General features: G+C 36.9%; 4 protein-coding genes across 4 annotated transcripts in view; 1 reads left to right on the top strand and 3 right to left on the bottom strand.

Moving 5' to 3' along the window:
* The first annotated feature begins 24 nt into the window (after positions 1-24).
* On the top strand, positions 25-3,098 carry LOC100636022 (diphthamide biosynthesis protein 2-like). The gene is made up of 13 exons (XM_019993893.1): positions 25-165; positions 219-331; positions 391-468; positions 539-681; positions 1,184-1,310; positions 1,358-1,469; positions 1,521-1,662; positions 1,831-1,889; positions 2,116-2,226; positions 2,296-2,348; positions 2,432-2,484; positions 2,550-2,723; positions 2,915-3,098. The coding sequence occupies exons 1-13, from the start codon at positions 25-27 to the stop codon at positions 3,040-3,042; spliced, it is 1,434 nt and encodes a 477-aa protein (XP_019849452.1). The 3' UTR covers positions 3,043-3,098.
* Positions 3,099-4,735: 1,637 nt separating this feature from the next.
* LOC109580586 (uncharacterized) lies at positions 4,736-9,265 on the bottom strand. Its single transcript, XM_019993909.1, has 3 exons — positions 9,006-9,265; positions 8,181-8,672; positions 4,736-6,614 (listed from the first exon to the last, which is right to left on the bottom strand). Exons 1-3 carry the CDS (start codon positions 9,213-9,215, stop codon positions 4,800-4,802), a joined length of 2,517 nt encoding a protein of 838 aa, XP_019849468.1. The 5' UTR covers positions 9,216-9,265; the 3' UTR covers positions 4,736-4,799.
* Positions 9,266-9,332: 67 nt separating this feature from the next.
* LOC100635895 (uncharacterized) lies at positions 9,333-13,547 on the bottom strand. The gene is made up of 9 exons (XM_019993908.1): positions 12,926-13,547; positions 12,688-12,853; positions 12,384-12,636; positions 12,239-12,330; positions 12,119-12,185; positions 11,940-12,072; positions 11,777-11,885; positions 11,417-11,731; positions 9,333-11,369 (listed from the first exon to the last, which is right to left on the bottom strand). Exons 1-9 carry the CDS (start codon positions 13,478-13,480, stop codon positions 9,505-9,507), a joined length of 3,555 nt encoding a protein of 1,184 aa, XP_019849467.1. The 5' UTR covers positions 13,481-13,547; the 3' UTR covers positions 9,333-9,504.
* Positions 13,548-14,154: 607 nt separating this feature from the next.
* Positions 14,155-16,382, bottom strand: part of LOC109580587 (ubiquitin carboxyl-terminal hydrolase CYLD-like) — a 17,153-nt gene continuing 14,925 nt past the window's right edge. The window contains exon 15 of the mRNA XM_019993910.1: positions 14,155-14,551. Coding sequence (XP_019849469.1) covers positions 14,319-14,551 — 233 coding nt within the window. The 3' untranslated portion in view covers positions 14,155-14,318. The remainder of the gene's footprint in view (positions 14,552-16,382) is intronic.

Genomic DNA, 16,382 nt, shown 5'->3' with positions numbered 1-16,382 from the left:
AGTTAGTTAGTTAACTAAAATAAAATGGCGGGATCTCTTGAAGTCAAAGAGCAAGTAAAAGGGAATGGTGCTACATGTCTCTCCTCTAGAAAGAGACAAGACGAGGAGATATGGAGCTACTACGAGCTAGAGAAATGCCTTCAATTTATTAAAGATCACAAAACCGTTAGTGCCCACGTGATAACACGTGTAGTCACGTGACTCTTTCACCAAAAAAGGTCACACTCCAGTTCCCTGATGATATGCTCCATGAATCAGTTAGAGTATCCTCCATCCTTCAAAGAGAGAGCAAAAAAGACCTTTTCGTACTCGGGGACACTTCATACGGGAGGTAGGTACATGCATGTGTTGCCATGGTAACCGTTTCCATGACAATGATATGTCACACAGTTGCTGTGTTGATGAGGTGGGGGCGGAACACATTGGGTCTGACGGGATCATCCACTTTGGAACGTCTTGTTTGACTGAGTAAGGATTTCTTTCTTTAATTATAATTATATTAAAACCAAAATTATTGTGTATTTTTGTGTGGTTTTAGAACAAAGAGACTTCCTGTCCTTTATGTGTTTGGTAAGGAGGAGGTCGACGAAGTGGATCTGAAAGAAAAATTTGAAGAATTATTTCCAAATAAATCAGAACACATAATAGTGCTGTATGACGTCGTGTATCATCACATTATAAGTAAGTGCATTTTGAATCTGTTTTTAAAATGAAAATGGAGGATTTTCTCCTTTTTGTTTTTGGCAAAATTTGGCCAAAATCCCTGTACTATAGTATTTTGGCCTGATTTTTGAGTAACTTTGAAAATTCATAAAAAATCCAAATTTGATCAAAATCAGCTCAAACTTTCTGCACAACATTAGAACATGTATATGTATCAGGAAACATTATAAAAATGGAGATTTCTCTCCTAGTCATTTTTGGTGAAATTTGGCCAAAATCCCTGTACTATAGTACAGGGACTTTGACCTGATTTTTGAGTAACTTTGAAAATTCATAAAAAATCCAAACTTGATCCAAATCAGCTCAAACTTGCGACACAACACAAGAACATGTATATGTATCAGGAAATATAATAAAAATGTAGAATTCTCTCCTACCCATAAAATACCTTGTACTATGAAATTAAAAGTTTCTATTTTTTTACACGTATTACGTAGTATAGCATAACTCTCTCTTTTAGGTTATTTCTCAAATGAAGTTTCCTCAATTTATCCAAACGTTATCTTCTCCAAGTTATTAGTTCCTTCTTGTGATGGTGTCAAAAGTGAAGGTGACATTAGTGATGGAGAGGAATCCTTCATTAAAAGGTCATTAAATAACTTTTGTGTTGTTAATTTTTACTCATGATTTTTAGGTTCGGGAGATGTTTCAATGTTACCAGACCCCTCAGCAATTACAAGATATTCTACATCGGCTCGGAGGGTCCCACGCTAACAAATTTCATGCTCACTTATCGTGATAATCAGGTATGAGCCACACTAGTCCTTATAATTATTTATTTTGTCATTTTTAAAAAGTTTTATTCATATAACCCAAGCACTTGTACGAGTCGTGTAGAATCACTAAATGTTAATCAAATGTTAAGAAAACGTTATTATCTCATTCAAAAAGCTAAAGAAGCTAACACAATCGGAATATTAGTTGGAACACTTGGAGCAGGTTCATACTATGATCATACTAACTACTACTGCTCTCTTCTAAATTGAAACTAAATTAGTTTAAAATGAAAATAAAAACATCTGCTGTATATATTGTACATACACAAGTGCATTTTCTATATCCATTAACAAACCAATGATAATATTATGATGTTATTATTGTTACTAGTGAATTACCTTTCGATGATTGAGAGACTGAAGGAAATACTGAAAGCCGTTGGAAAGAAGGTACACAAAACATTCGTTGAAAAAGATTGAGATTGTTATGCATTGAATGATGTGTGTTGGCTCACTGTTTTATCAACAATGCCAATAATAAAAATGATGTTTTATTGTGATAAAAACTATCTTTACATGATTGTCCCCTCTCTCTCTCTCTCTCTCTTCCACCCCTCCCCTCTCTCTCTCTCTCTCTTCCTCTCTCTCTTCCTCTCTCTCTCTCTCTGTCCTTTAGTTTTACACTGTAGCTGTAGGTAAGCTTAATCCGGCAAAACTTGCTAATTTCATGGAAGTTGAACTATACGTGATTGTTGCCTGTCCTCATTGCAGTCTATTAGACACACAAGTAAAGTTACTTTAACAGAAAGACATATACATGTACACGTATGGTTTGTTGTTGTGTACCTATTTTTAGGAATATTACAGACCAATTGTGACTCCATTTGAAATGGAAGTAGCATGTTTAAAGTCAGTGGCGGATACTTTTAACTAATATTTGTAATTCTTATTTATTATTTTATAATTTTATCCTACATCTATATGTATAATAGGTCTAGAACATGGAGTGGTGACATTGAACTCTCTTATCAAGAATTATTACCAGGCATGTGAAGGATAAGGAAGAGAGAGGGAGAGAGAGAGATTTTTAATATTATCTACCGTATTTAGGTGGTTCTTGTCATACTGATTCAATGGAGTCTGATTCCAGCCCAGACTTCTCATTCCTAACTGGTAGACTGTTATCAGGAGCAGCTAATGAAGAATCTGGTGACTGCAGTGATGGCCAAAGCCTTATTACAAGAGGTAGTAGAGATATACTGCTTCACTCTCAAGGCTCTGGAGGTATGACTAGGCTACTCTGTTATACAGAGGTGTCCTTTATGTGGAGGTTATTTTATACAGTAAGGAATGTAATTGGTACACTAGGTGCTATCTGTTAAATGGAAGCTAGCTAGTATATGCTATAGAGAGTGTCCATTAAGAGAGTCTACTGCACTATATACCTCTTAAGTATCACTTTCTTGTGTCTGCAGGTCCAGCCTATTTAAAGAATAGAACCTGGCAGGGACTTGAGAGAAGACTAGGGGAGACTCCTGTGTCTTCAGCTGAGGAAGGAAGAAGTGGCCTACCCATTAATTACAGTCATGAAGACTACCATTAATTATAAATACAATTTATGTTTGTGCAATTACATGCAACCCTACCTACTACACTGTAGCATTCCTTTGACCATGGTGCATGTCAAAAGAAGTGTTTTCTTTCTGGCTTTATTACTGGTCCTAGTTGTTCTTCTTCTAGTGTACTCTGTCACTAGAGCTAGTACTGGGCGACAGAAACTGCATCTAATGGTGTATTTTCTTCGAGAGATGGATCCGCCGAATTCTTCTGAAGAAGTCTCTTTGGTAGATCCAGTGCTGTTGGAATCCTCTCCACAGGCCGTACCACCATGTAGATATGTCCTGGCTCTTTCCTACTGGGAGAAGATGACCCAAGGCGTTACAAACTTGCTGTCTCTGCTTAGATTCGCTCGACTTTGGAAAGCTCGAGTCGTCATTCCTTTTGTTAGGAAATCTTCACTGTTTGGTTTACCACTTGGACAAGAAGACTTCTGGAATTTCCATGACAACAAAACGTTAGTTGATCAAGAATTACCTTTGGATTTACTGTTCCAGCTTGATGATTTTAAAGGGAACCCCCAAAAGAACAGCCGGTATGCACCAATGATTGATTATGGAGACTTCATCAAGGAATTAGATTTACAGAAAGGAGAAGAAGAGCTACAGATATTTTATGTTAAGATTGTGTATGCTCAACAAAATTGGATCAGTCATCCAGGAACAATAGATTGCTCTACATTAATGAAAATCAACAAACACTGGACTGATCCAAATTTCCCTGGGGTAAATGTAGCTTGTTGCAAAATTAATGGTGCACTCCCTACTTTGCCAGAAAACATATCAAGTTTGTGTGGTTTCAAATCCATGAGTAGCTATGTGGTCATATTTGAAGTGTGGCAGGGTATAACTCGTCCCAACCCAGATAGGTACTTTCGTATGTTTGTCCCTTCAGAATTCTTTCGTAATGACACAGCCATCTCACCTGTTTTACCACACAGTCAATACGTGATTGGCAATGCTACTGAATTCATTAAACACACAACAGGAACTGATGTTGAGTACATTGGTGTCCACATCAGGACTGAGAAACTGGCGATTAACAGCAAACATATTGATGACAAGAAATGCATAACCAGTGCAATAGAAGAATCAAAGAAGCTATCAGTTGAATATAACATTAGTCACACACTGTATTTCACTGATGGACTCCCTTATAATAATAAACTTAGGCCATTTTATCGCTCTTACGTCAGACTAATGACAGCACGTGGCGTGAAGAGATCGGTCTACGATCCCTTACTGTTTAATGGAGTTGATAACAGTGCTTTCATTGCTCAAGTTGAGATGCAAGTGATGTCTAGAGCAACCAGGCTAGTGGTGTGTGGGGGTGGGTCATTCCAGTATGTAATAATCCAAAGGTTTAGTAAAAGAAACTCAAACCCAATTGTAAGAATTGAGGGATGCAGTTGACAAACTAACGGAGCTGGTAACTTTTAATTTTATTGTTGTTTTTATAATACTTTAAGCCTACTATTATTTGCGTCTACTAATTTTAGCGAAATCAGCAAAAGTCATGTTTAGCATTACTAATTTTAGCATTTTTAACCAAATTAACTATCAATAATAACCATTGTAATGAATAATAATTATTTTGACATCTATTTAATTTAGGGATTTAAAGCTCTCTCGCTAATATAGCTAAATTTAGTAGACGCTAAAAATAGTAGGCTTAAGGTATTCCTTTTTAAAGCAGCATTAGGACAACAGAGTAAACAAACAATAATAATGATGATTAAATTTTTTACATAAAAGAAATAACTTTATCAATGCTATCAATAACTTGTTTCATGTCCGGCCTCTCTTGAGGTCTCTTCTGAGTGCACTGCTCAATCAAACTAGATAGATTGTATTCCTTTATACTCTGCAACATCTGCTGGAAGTACTGGTGCTCTGGAAAACGACACGTCAAGATCTCACAGAGAGTTATTCCATAGCTAAACACATCAACTTTTGTCGTTTGAAGTCTCCCAGAATCAACGACACTTTGGAAACATTCGGGTGCTCCATAGACAAGAGCTCCTGGGGCTTTGGTGAAAGCTGCTTGAGCTAAATTAGCCGATCCAAAGTCGGATATCTTAGTCTTCCATTTGTTGTGTCCCTTTGATTCCAGTAGTACATTAGCACTGCTGACATCACGATGAATAATAGGATCAGGTAGACAGTGTAGGTAGTTTAAACCCACAGCTACATCACGCATTATAGATAGAATCACTGGTCTACAGCCAGGATCAGTAGTAAGCTCCTTCCTCTCATAGGCACTCCGTAATGAGGTATCCATTACTTCAGTGATAATCATAAGATTACCTGATGGATGGTCTAACACAGCTCCTATAAACTGGAGGAGATTAGGATGACGCAACTGAGACATTGTATTTATCTCTCTATGAAGGAGCTCCATATATTCGGTGCCCTGAATGACATCATGCATCTGTTTCACAGCTACTCTTTGTCCTCTAAACTCTCCAATCAAAACTACACCCCAGCCTCCTCTGCCAAGATCAGTGTCTGTCAAAGACACATCAGTGTGCCTTATCTTCCAGCTATTCCTTATTGCATTCAACTGCCTCTTCAATGAGCTTAGCTGCCTATTCTTTGACTCAAGCTCAGCCTCCATTAGCTGTACTTTGTACTCAAGCTGTTGGTGAGAGGCTTGGACTGAAGCAAACTCTTTCCTGTCTAGACTCTCCTCTCTGCTGGTTTCCTGGTATTTACGGACCAGCTCTTGATGAAGCTGCTTCAGTTGTTGATAATCATAGTCAATGTCCTCATACTTGGACAAGAGGCTCTCGTGGGATTGCTTAAGTTGGAAATATTGTTGCTCTCTCTCCTCATAATCTTCCATTAGCTTCTCATGTGATTCATAAAGATTGATATAATCGCTTTCTTTCTTTCTAAGAGATGCAGTGACACTTTGATGAGCTTCTTCCATTAGTTCAACCTTCCTCTGTAGCTGCTCAAAGTGTCCTCCTTTCCCTCTCTCATCCCTCCTCTCATCCCTCCTCCACGTGATAGGCTGGTGATGGGGGTGATAGTGATCCTGTTGCTGTTCAAGCTCCTTTAACTTTGACTGCACAACTGACGGTATTAAAGCTGCCATTTCTAGAGAACCTCCTGCTTGTTCCCTTCCCCCACCACCACCTGTCATCATAGAGCTACCATGCCTCATGCTCTTGTGGCTATTAATACTAACTGGTGGTGGATTTCTATGACTGCTGCTGTAATAATCAACTCCTTCTTTCCATTCTTGTTCTCTATAAGAGTCCTTCTCTTGATAGCCAGTCCTAGTCTCTTCAAAGCTCCTCCTTTCTTCTTGGAAGACACCAGAGTGATAACCAAAGCTCATGCCTCCATTATTATCTTCAGGAGAATCATCATACTGTCTTCCTCCAATGCTGTAGTTCCTACTAGTGTCTCTTTTCCCCTCTTCTTCTTCAAGGAGGTATCTTATGTCTGGTTTAACTGATTCCAGTGAAGTGAAGTAGCCATGACCAGAAGAGCAGTCAAACAACCTCTTTCCTTCCCAAGTACCATCAGAGCATCCTTCCAATGGCTCATCCTAAATAATTAAATAAATAAATAATTGCCTTGTAATTATATCAATAATAATTGCTTCGTAAATACAAGTACCAATAACATTATGATAATTCAATCACTTCATTGTGTAAAAGTGATGCTTTTTAAAAATGGCCATAACTCAAAAATTTCTTGTCCAAATCACCTCAAACTTTCTACACAGCATAAGTACGTCAATATGTATCAGAAAATGTAATAAAAATTTGGGGTGATTTTGGAGCCATTTTTTGGAAAAAACCATGGGCTATAGTACAGGGTATTTTTCAGAAATTGACCCATTTCTTAAAATGGCCACAACTCGAAAATTTCTTGTCCGAATCACCTCAAACTTTCTACACAGCATAAGTACATCAATATGTATCAGAAAATGTAATAAAAAATTGGGGGTGATTTGGGAGCCATTTTTTGGAAAAAACCATGGGCTATAATAGTATAGGGGTTTTTCAGAAATTGACCCATTTCTTAAAATGGCCACAACTTGAAAATTTCTTGTCCGAATCACCTCAAACTTTCTACACAGCATAAGTATGTCAATATGTATCAGAAAATATAATAAAAATTTGGGGTAATTTGGGAGCCATTTTTTGGAAAAAACCATGGGCTATAGTACAGGGTATTTTTCAGAAATTGACCCATTTCTTAAAATGGCCACAACTTGAAAATTTCTTGTCCAAATCACCTCAAACTTTCTACACAGCATAAGTACGTCAATATGTATCAGAAAATATAATAAAAATTTGGGGTAATTTGGGAGCCATTTTTTGGAAAAAACCATGGGCTATAGGTATTTTTCAGAAATTGACCCATTTTTTTAAATGGCCATAACTCGAAAATTTCTTGTCGGAATCGGCTCAAACTTTCTACACAGCATAAGTACATCAATATGTATCAGAAAATATAATAAAAATTTGGGGTGATTTGGGAGCCATTTTTTGGAAAAAACTATGGGCTATAGTACAGGGTATTTTTCAGAAATTGGCCCATTTCTTAAAATGGCTACAACTCGAAAATGTCTTGTCTGAATCCCCTCAAACTTTCTACACAGCATAAGTATGTCAATATGTATCAGAAAATATAATAAAAATTTGGGGTGATTTGGGAGCCATTTTTTGGAAAAACCATGGGCTATAATAGTATAGGGTTTTTTCAGAAATTGACCCATTTCTTTAGATGGCCATAATTAAAAAATTTCTTGTGGAAATTGGCTCAAACTTTCTATCATCATAAAGTCTATTATTGTCAGTCTTAGAAATTGAAAAAAAGTTTTCCAAATGTCTCAAATTAGGACATAGACTGTACTTACAAATGGAATTATCACTAGACCTCACCACTGACACTAAAGTATACTGTATGTAGACTAACAGTTCAATAGCATCCATTACTCATTAGCTAACATAACAACTACAATTACAAACAACAGCTAAAGGTAGAGTTGTAATAATACAAATACATATTTACTCTCCAATAGTTTGTATGCGTGTGAGTGTGTGTGTGTGTGTGAGTGTGTGTGTGTGTGAGTGTGTGTGTGAGTGTGTGTGTGTGTGTTTACCAATTCAATTCCAGCCATCGAAGCTTCAGTGCAACCAGGTAGTGAGCCAATCCATTGAATGACACCATAAAGGACAGAATTACTATCTTCTATGGATACCATTGATCCCACACTAAGCTGACAGTCACCAGGAGAAAGAGGAGAATTGATGGAGAGACTCCTCAGCTTGTCAGACGTGAGACTACAGCCTGAGTCCTTGCTATCAAATGAGGTACCCTTCGTCAGTTTAGAGTCTGATTTACAATTATCCAGTATCACTTGCTGGTACTGATACTCTTCAGCTGTTAGGTTGAACTCTTTTGCCGCCTGCCGGACCTCATATTGTGTAATGATCTCTTTTTGGTGTTGAACCTCAAAGTCTTCAGCGTGTACGACCAGCTGCTCAGGAAGGAATACCCTCGTGTGGTGAAAGGGAACCTTGAAGAGAGTTTGACCTTCCGTCAAGTCCATATGAAGGTCCGGGAAATGTTTGTCTAGTTTTATCTTCTTGTCCTAAAAACAGAAAAAATGAATTCATGAGAAAGCACTTGTTAGACTTTCCGTTATTTTATAAATTCATAATAAACTTATGCATTAATACTGCTACCAAGAAAAACCCACCCACTACAACGCAGATTAATAAGTAGTCTATGGCGATTGGTCGCCTACGCACAGCTGCTAATAATTTGAAATTTGAATTGTGTTCTAAAAATAGATTTCTAATTTAAAACATGCCAGCCCTTTCTCTCTCTCTCTCTCACCCTTTCAGCAATCACACCACCACCAACCACATGTACAATATATTACTATATCTTCCCCCCTCTTTCTCTCTCTATCAAAACTCACTATCTCTACTCCAACGACTGGTATAGCATCTCCTAAGTGAGCCTTCCTGATCTGGCCCGTCCATCTTGCTGTACCGTAGAATGCTTCTCCTTTTACAGCAGATTGGACCACAACCCGGTCTCCTGGTTTAAAAAGGGAGTAATATCTTGAAGAAGGTTCTGAAGCCTCGGAAGAGCTTGTAAAAGGACAGTCCACTGTAGTTGAAGTCATTAGTTTTTGCTTTCTTTTTGCTCAACGCTGTCACACCGGTACCTCTCTTCCAAAGAAAGTAGACAATTATTTATAACTTAGAATAAACTGGAAACTATGAATGTCGTTATGATGCCCTTTAGCTGTAAAAGTTAAAATAGAATAGCATTTTAAGAAAAAGTACAATAATAGTACCATTTAAAAGTAATAGTAGAAAAAGCAAACGAATAGAAAATGAAATAATAAAGTCTAAATTGTTCTTAACAATTATTGTAAAAGTACTTGCATGTGTAATCGGAAACAGTCAGTGCTACTTATTAGCAATACAACGATCCAATTTGACGATTATTTCAGACATTGTTGGTCGTTTGTCTGGTTCTTCATCGATACACGAAACTATGAGTTCATGCAGCTGAGGTAAGCTGACTTTGACTCGCTTTAATAAAGCCTCAAATATTTCCTCATCTGGAAAACGGCATGTCAGCACTTCACACAAGAGAACACCGTAGCTATGTGAATCCATCTTTGGGGTTTGCCTTCTCTTCTTTCTATGAATTGTTGCGATACTTTCTGGAGCACTATAAACAGCTGCTCCTGGTGCTGCAGTAACTGCTGCACGAGCGAATTTAGCGGATCCAAAGTCGGATATTTTAGTCTTCCATTTGTTGACTCCCTTTGATTCCAGTAGTACATTAGCACTGCTGACATCACGATGAATAATAGGATCAGGTAGACAGTGGAGGTAGTTTAAACCCACAGCTACATCACGCATTATAGATAGAATCACTGGTCTACAGCCAGGATCAGTAGTAAGCTCCTTCCTCTCATAGGCACTCCGTAATGAGGTATCCATTACTTCAGTGATAATCATAGGATTACCTGATGGATGGTCTAACACAGCTCCTATAAACTGGAGGAGATTAGGATGACGCAACTGAGACATTGTGTTGATCTCTCGATGAAGGAGCTCCATATATTCATCACTTTTAATCAGTTCATGCATCTGTTTCACAGCTACCCTTTGTCCTCTGAACTCTCCTATCCAGATCACACCCCAGCCTCCTCTGCCTAGCTCTTTCTTTGACAGTGATACCTCTGTGTGACTGACCTTCCAATTATTTTCTAATTTTTGCAGCGTATTTTGTAATTCAGCCACTTCGTTTTGTTTTGCTGCTAGTTCTGTCTGTGCTTGAACTAATCTTTGATTAACTTGTTGTAATCTGTTCTCATTCTCTTCCTGTGACTTCTGGTGTCGAGTGACTTCCTGCTGATGAGCAGCTTTGAGGTTATCATGAGATGTTTGAAGTTGCTCATGAGAAATTGTGAGCATTGCATTTGACTTCCGAAGCTCCTGCTGTTCCTTTTTGAGGCTATCATGTGATTTCCCAAGAGTGTCATGTGACTTCAAAAGCTTCTGATGGTTTGCTGTGAGGGTGTCATGTGACGTTGAAAGCTGTTGATATTCCTTTGTCAGGCTATTGTGTAAATTTTGATAAGACCGAAGACGAGATGTTAAAATTCCATTCATTTCCTTCATTTTATCTATATCCTGTTTATAAACTTCTTGTAATTGACTTGCTTTTTGTCTAAAGCTACTTCTTCTTTCCTCCAGATTATCAAACAGCTCTTCACAGTGTTGAGTGATGTGATCAAAGCTGGTACTATACCACGTTATATCAGCACGCATCTGCTGATGAACGGCTATGATACCTTCAAACGAGTGTGGCTGCTGATTAATAGCATCTTGTAGAGACTGAGGCTTCCCTTTCTGCAGTTTGTGTAAGCTCTCTTTAGTAAAACTGATATGAGACTTGTCATCAAATTCCTCTAAACTCAACGATAACTGGTCAATGATTGATTCATATGTATCTTCTTTCTTTTCTCGCATATGAAGTACATCTTTAACAGAATCAGTGGCTTGATATAATTGTGTAGTAGTAGCAGGAGAATCAAAAAATGACTCTACAGGCTCATTGCTACCATCATTACACAAAATATCAAGGTCAGGATTAACATATACACACATGTAAATATCTTGAGTGAATCTACGAACATATTCTGGTATATCTCTAGCAGGAGTATTCATCAGTCGATCCTCACTAGCAGTAGGGGAATAGATCCACTCCTGTAGCTCAGCAGTAACATCAACCACTCTAGGAACATTGTACATATCATCTGTAAAATAAAGAATAATATAATAATGCAATAGTGGTTTATCTTACGTAATCTATCAGCCATGCTATCATGAAACAGCCATTTATCTCCTGATCTAGTGTAGCACACATAATGACTGGTCTCAATACATATCACTGACAGCAACTCCATCTTTGAAATCTGTCCAACATCAGCAGACCCTGGCTTGATATCTACAGCTTCCACACGATGACCTTTACGAGATTCATGTACACTTTCGTTACACTCAAAACAATAATAAACATAAGGATCATCAGTGTTGAATAATTCCTTAGGACAAGAGTAACAAACAGAAGATACTGAACCACTTAGACAGAGTCTACATTTCTGACCTCCTCTTTTACCTTTACAAATACCAAATAAAAATAAAGGCATTAATTTTTTCTTACTGGGATCCATTAATGGTTTTACATCAAGTGTCAGTGATGGAATTATCTTGCTGTACATTTTGAATTCTTCACCAAAACGTGGCATTTGAAGCAACAGTTTAGAAGGAACCTACACATCAAGTGTCATAATTATCACAAGTTATGATAAGCAACATAAACTTACTCTAGTGAATGAGATGTTTTGTTCATGAAACATTTGAGCTATCAGTTTCTCTGTTTTAGGTACTTCAGTATTATTAGGATCAATCTCAAAGAACAGCTGAATGAAAAACTCCTTTTCAATTCCAAAAGGACGTCTAATGTAATAATTTATAACAAATTAGTATTATTATTATTAATTACTTAATAGTGAGAAATGGAGGTATGTGAAGCACCTCCTTAAACAAAAGATTAAGAAACTCTTCAGGATCTAATAATAATAATAATAATACATAAAAAGTTAAAGTAAGTACTGTAGTTTACCTTTTTCATCAGTTTTGGCTCCTTTCATTCTACCAAATTCTTCTAAACTATCTCTTAAGTCCATTATTGACTCATATCTTGCTAATCCATACCTACATACAGGAAAACCGGTTATATAAACCAGTAATGTAAACCAGTTACTCACTTTCTCAAAGGATTAACAATTCCTTTCCAAAGGTAATGTTTAACTTTTCTTCCAACCTCTTCAGTTGGTTCTTCTAATATTAACTCATCAAATGAATCAGATAGTGCAAATAATCCAAACACAGTGGAATCAAGGTAACATGAATTATGATGACCTTGAATACCACATGGTCTATCACCAATGTACAATTTGAATAGATCAGGAGAACCAATAGTGTCAATTTCTTCAGTTACTGGTGCATACTTTGCTAATGCTACATGTATAAAGAAGATAATAATAAATAAATCAAAAGGTATTAACATACGGTTATAAATATCTTGTCTCAAATGTGCTGGTACTTGTCCTTCATCCATATATCTTGTGTCTTGTCTAAGAGCTGTCACTGGGAAAAAGAAACCATTACCATAAGGACAAGTAAAGAATCTTCTTTCACGCCATGTACCATCAGTACCACCACTTAGCGTTTTCTCCTATAAAAATACTAATATAAATACATATACCATACATTATATGATTTCAATCATAAGTACATAAACATTTACCAATTCCACTCCAGCTATTGTTCCAGGGTAATCAGGTAGTGTCCCTATCCACTGTACTACACCATACAATGGATCACCTTTTTGTACATCAATACACACCATTGACCCAATAGTGAACTGATGATGAGGATCAGGAGGAGGACCAGGAGGGGGACCTTGACGAGGATCTCTGGGATAAGAAGGATCAGGTGGACGCTGAGAATGATCATAATGATCATGACGACCAGGAGGATCATGATGAGCCCAATCTTGATGACCACGATTATAACCTTGATGATTATGGCCATAACCTTGTTGATCATAATTTTGATCATCACGATTATAATAATCATGAACTTGTTGATCACAATTAGGATCACCATGATCAAAATTACGATGATCTTGATGACCAGGAATATGATGATCACAATTATGATCATAACGAGGTGAATTATGATTATGTGTACCATCATTATGAAGAGATGGAAGACTTGCTGTTTCTCTGCCTCCTTCATTGTTGAGGTGTTGAGCTCTTGGTGACTGCTGTGGTTGTTGGAGCCTGATGCCTTCAACCATTACAGATAGGTTAGGTTGTTGCTGCTGATTATTGTCTCCTCTTCCTCTTTCATTATCCTGTTCATAAGATGAAACATAACGTGATACATGTATATACATAATTTTCTTCTACAATACTCTCTTCAATCCCTCCAATCACTTGATAATCTTCATGCTGTTGGTCATGATTCTCTCGTCTCTGTGATTTTATTTCTTCAAGAGCTATTCTTTCTTTTTCGATTCGTTCTTTACTAACTGCATCAGGCCCAGCAAAATTCAATGCTTTTATTGTATTCGTTAATTCTGCACTTCCTTCTCCTCGCTGCCCACGCTGTAATTCACAATCTTCACATTGGTTCTCGTGATGTTTTCGCAATTCTATTTCTGCAAAAACTCTTCTTTGTTCTTCGACTTGTTCTTTACTAACTGCACCAGAACTCACTGACCCAATAGTGAACTGGGAAAGAGGATAAGGAGGATCTGTTGATATGCATAGCCTAGTGATCTATTAGTACAACAAAAATTGCCTTACTTTTAGTACTTGGTGGGTTTTCTTCTTCTTTTGATTGCCCATACCCATGGTTTTTTTTCATGACAATGGAAGCCATGAAGCCCCTGAAATTCAAGGTGTGGGAGGGGCTGCCAGTAAATTAATTAATTAATCATAGATATTACCATGCATGAACATCATAACATTAACAGTAAAAAATAATGTGCAAAAAGGTCAATAATAATTATTAGGTGAAAGTAATTCTTCAAGATCATTGTCACCATACATATCCAGATCAGAATAATAGCAGTCAAATCCGAACAAAAAAAGCATAAGTGTTACAAACATTTAACATCATAATTATTATCGTTAATTCTTATTATTGGGTGAAAGTGACTCTTCAACATCATTGTCACCATACATATCAAGGTCAGGATTAACATATACACACATGTAAATATCTTGAGTGAATCTACGAACATATTCTGGTATATCTCTAGCAGGAGTATTCATCAGTCGATCCTCACTAGCAGTAGGGGAGTAGATCCAATCCTGTAACCCAGCAGTAACATCAACCACTCTAGGAACATTGTACATATCATCTGTAGAATAGAGAAATATAATAAATCAATAGTGATTTATCTTACGTAATCTATCAGCCATGCTATCATGAAACAGCCATTTATCTCCTGATCTAGTGTAGCACACATAATGACTGGTCTCTATACATATCACTGACAGCAACTCCATCTTTGAAAAATTGGTAGCATCACTAGTTCCTGGCCTAATATTTACAGCTTCTACACGATGACCTTTACGCTCTTTTTCTCTATGTACTCTTTCATCACACTCAGAACAGTAATAAACATAAGGATCAGTAATGTTGAATACTTTCTTAGGACAAGTGTGACAAACAGAAGATACTGAATGTCTTAAACAAACTTTACACTTCTGATCACCCCTAGTACCTATACTAAGAATTTGATAATAATCAGTATTTTTTTCCTTACTGGGGTCCATTAATGGTTTCACATCAAGTGTCAGTGATGGAATTATTTTGCTGTACATTTTGAATTCTTTACCAAAACGTGGCATCTGAAGCAACAGTTTGGAAGGAACCTACACATCAAGTGTCATAATTATCACAAGTTATGATAAGTAACATAAACTTACTCTAGTGAATGAGATGTTTTGTTCATGAAACATTTGAGCTATCAGTTTCTCTGTTTTAGGTACTTCAGTATTATTAGGATCAATCTCAAAGAACAACTGAATAAAAAACTCCTTTTCAATTCCAAAAGGACGTCTAATGCAAAATTAATTAACGATAATAATAATTATTAATTACTTAATAGTCAGAAATGGATCAATGTGAAGCACCTCCTTAAACAAAAGATTAAGAAATTCCTCAGGATCTAATAATAATAATGACAATAATAATAATGTCATATAGTTAACCTTTTTCATCAGTTTTGGCTCCTTTCATTCTACCAAATTCTTCTAAACTATCTCTCAAGTCCATTACTGACTCATACCTTGCTAATCCATACCTACATACAGGATAAACCAGTAATGAAAACCAGTTTTAAAAACCAGTTATATAAACCAGTTATATAAACCAGTAATTATGGTTTTGAAAACACTCACTTTCTTAATGGATTAATGATTCCTTTCCAAAGGTAATATTTAATTTTTCTTCCCACCTCTTCAGTTGGTTCTATGAATATCAACTCATCAAATGAATCAGATAGGGCAAATAATCCAAACACAGTGGAATCAAGGTAACATGAATTATGATGACCTTGAATACCATGAGCATCACCAATGTACAATTTGAATAAATCAGGAGATGCCATTGTATCAATGTCTTCAGTTACTGGTGCATACTTTGCTAATGCTATAAAGAAGGTAATAAATAAATCAAACTGTATTAACATACGGTTATCAATATCTTGTCTCATATGTGCTGGTACTTGTCCTTCATCCATATATCTTGTGTCTTGTTTGAGAGCTGTCAATGGACAGAAGTAACCATTACCAGGAGGACATGTAAAGAATCTTCTTCCACGCCATGTGCCGTCAGCACAGCCATGCAACGGCCTCTCCTATTAATAATACATTAATTAATTTATGTCACATAATAATGACTTACCAATTCCACTCCAGCTATTGCTCCAGCTGGGTAGTCAGGTACTGTCCCCATCCACTGTACTACACCATACAATGGATCACCTCTTTGTGTATCAACACACACCATTGACCCAATAGTGAACTGGGAATGAGGATCATGAGAAGGGTCACAACAATCATGATGACCAGAAGGATCATGGCGGCCCCGATATTGATTATCACAATAAAAACCTTGTTGATCACGATTAGGAACTTGATTATCATGATAATAACAATGATAGTCTTGATCATCATGACTTTTAT

The sequence above is a fragment of the Amphimedon queenslandica genome, unplaced genomic scaffold, assembly GCF_000090795.2.
Source record: "Amphimedon queenslandica unplaced genomic scaffold, v1.1 AMPQUscaffold_13485, whole genome shotgun sequence".
Lineage (NCBI taxonomy): Eukaryota > Metazoa > Porifera > Demospongiae > Haplosclerida > Niphatidae > Amphimedon > Amphimedon queenslandica.
This window is presented reverse-complemented; position numbering and strand designations above follow the sequence as displayed.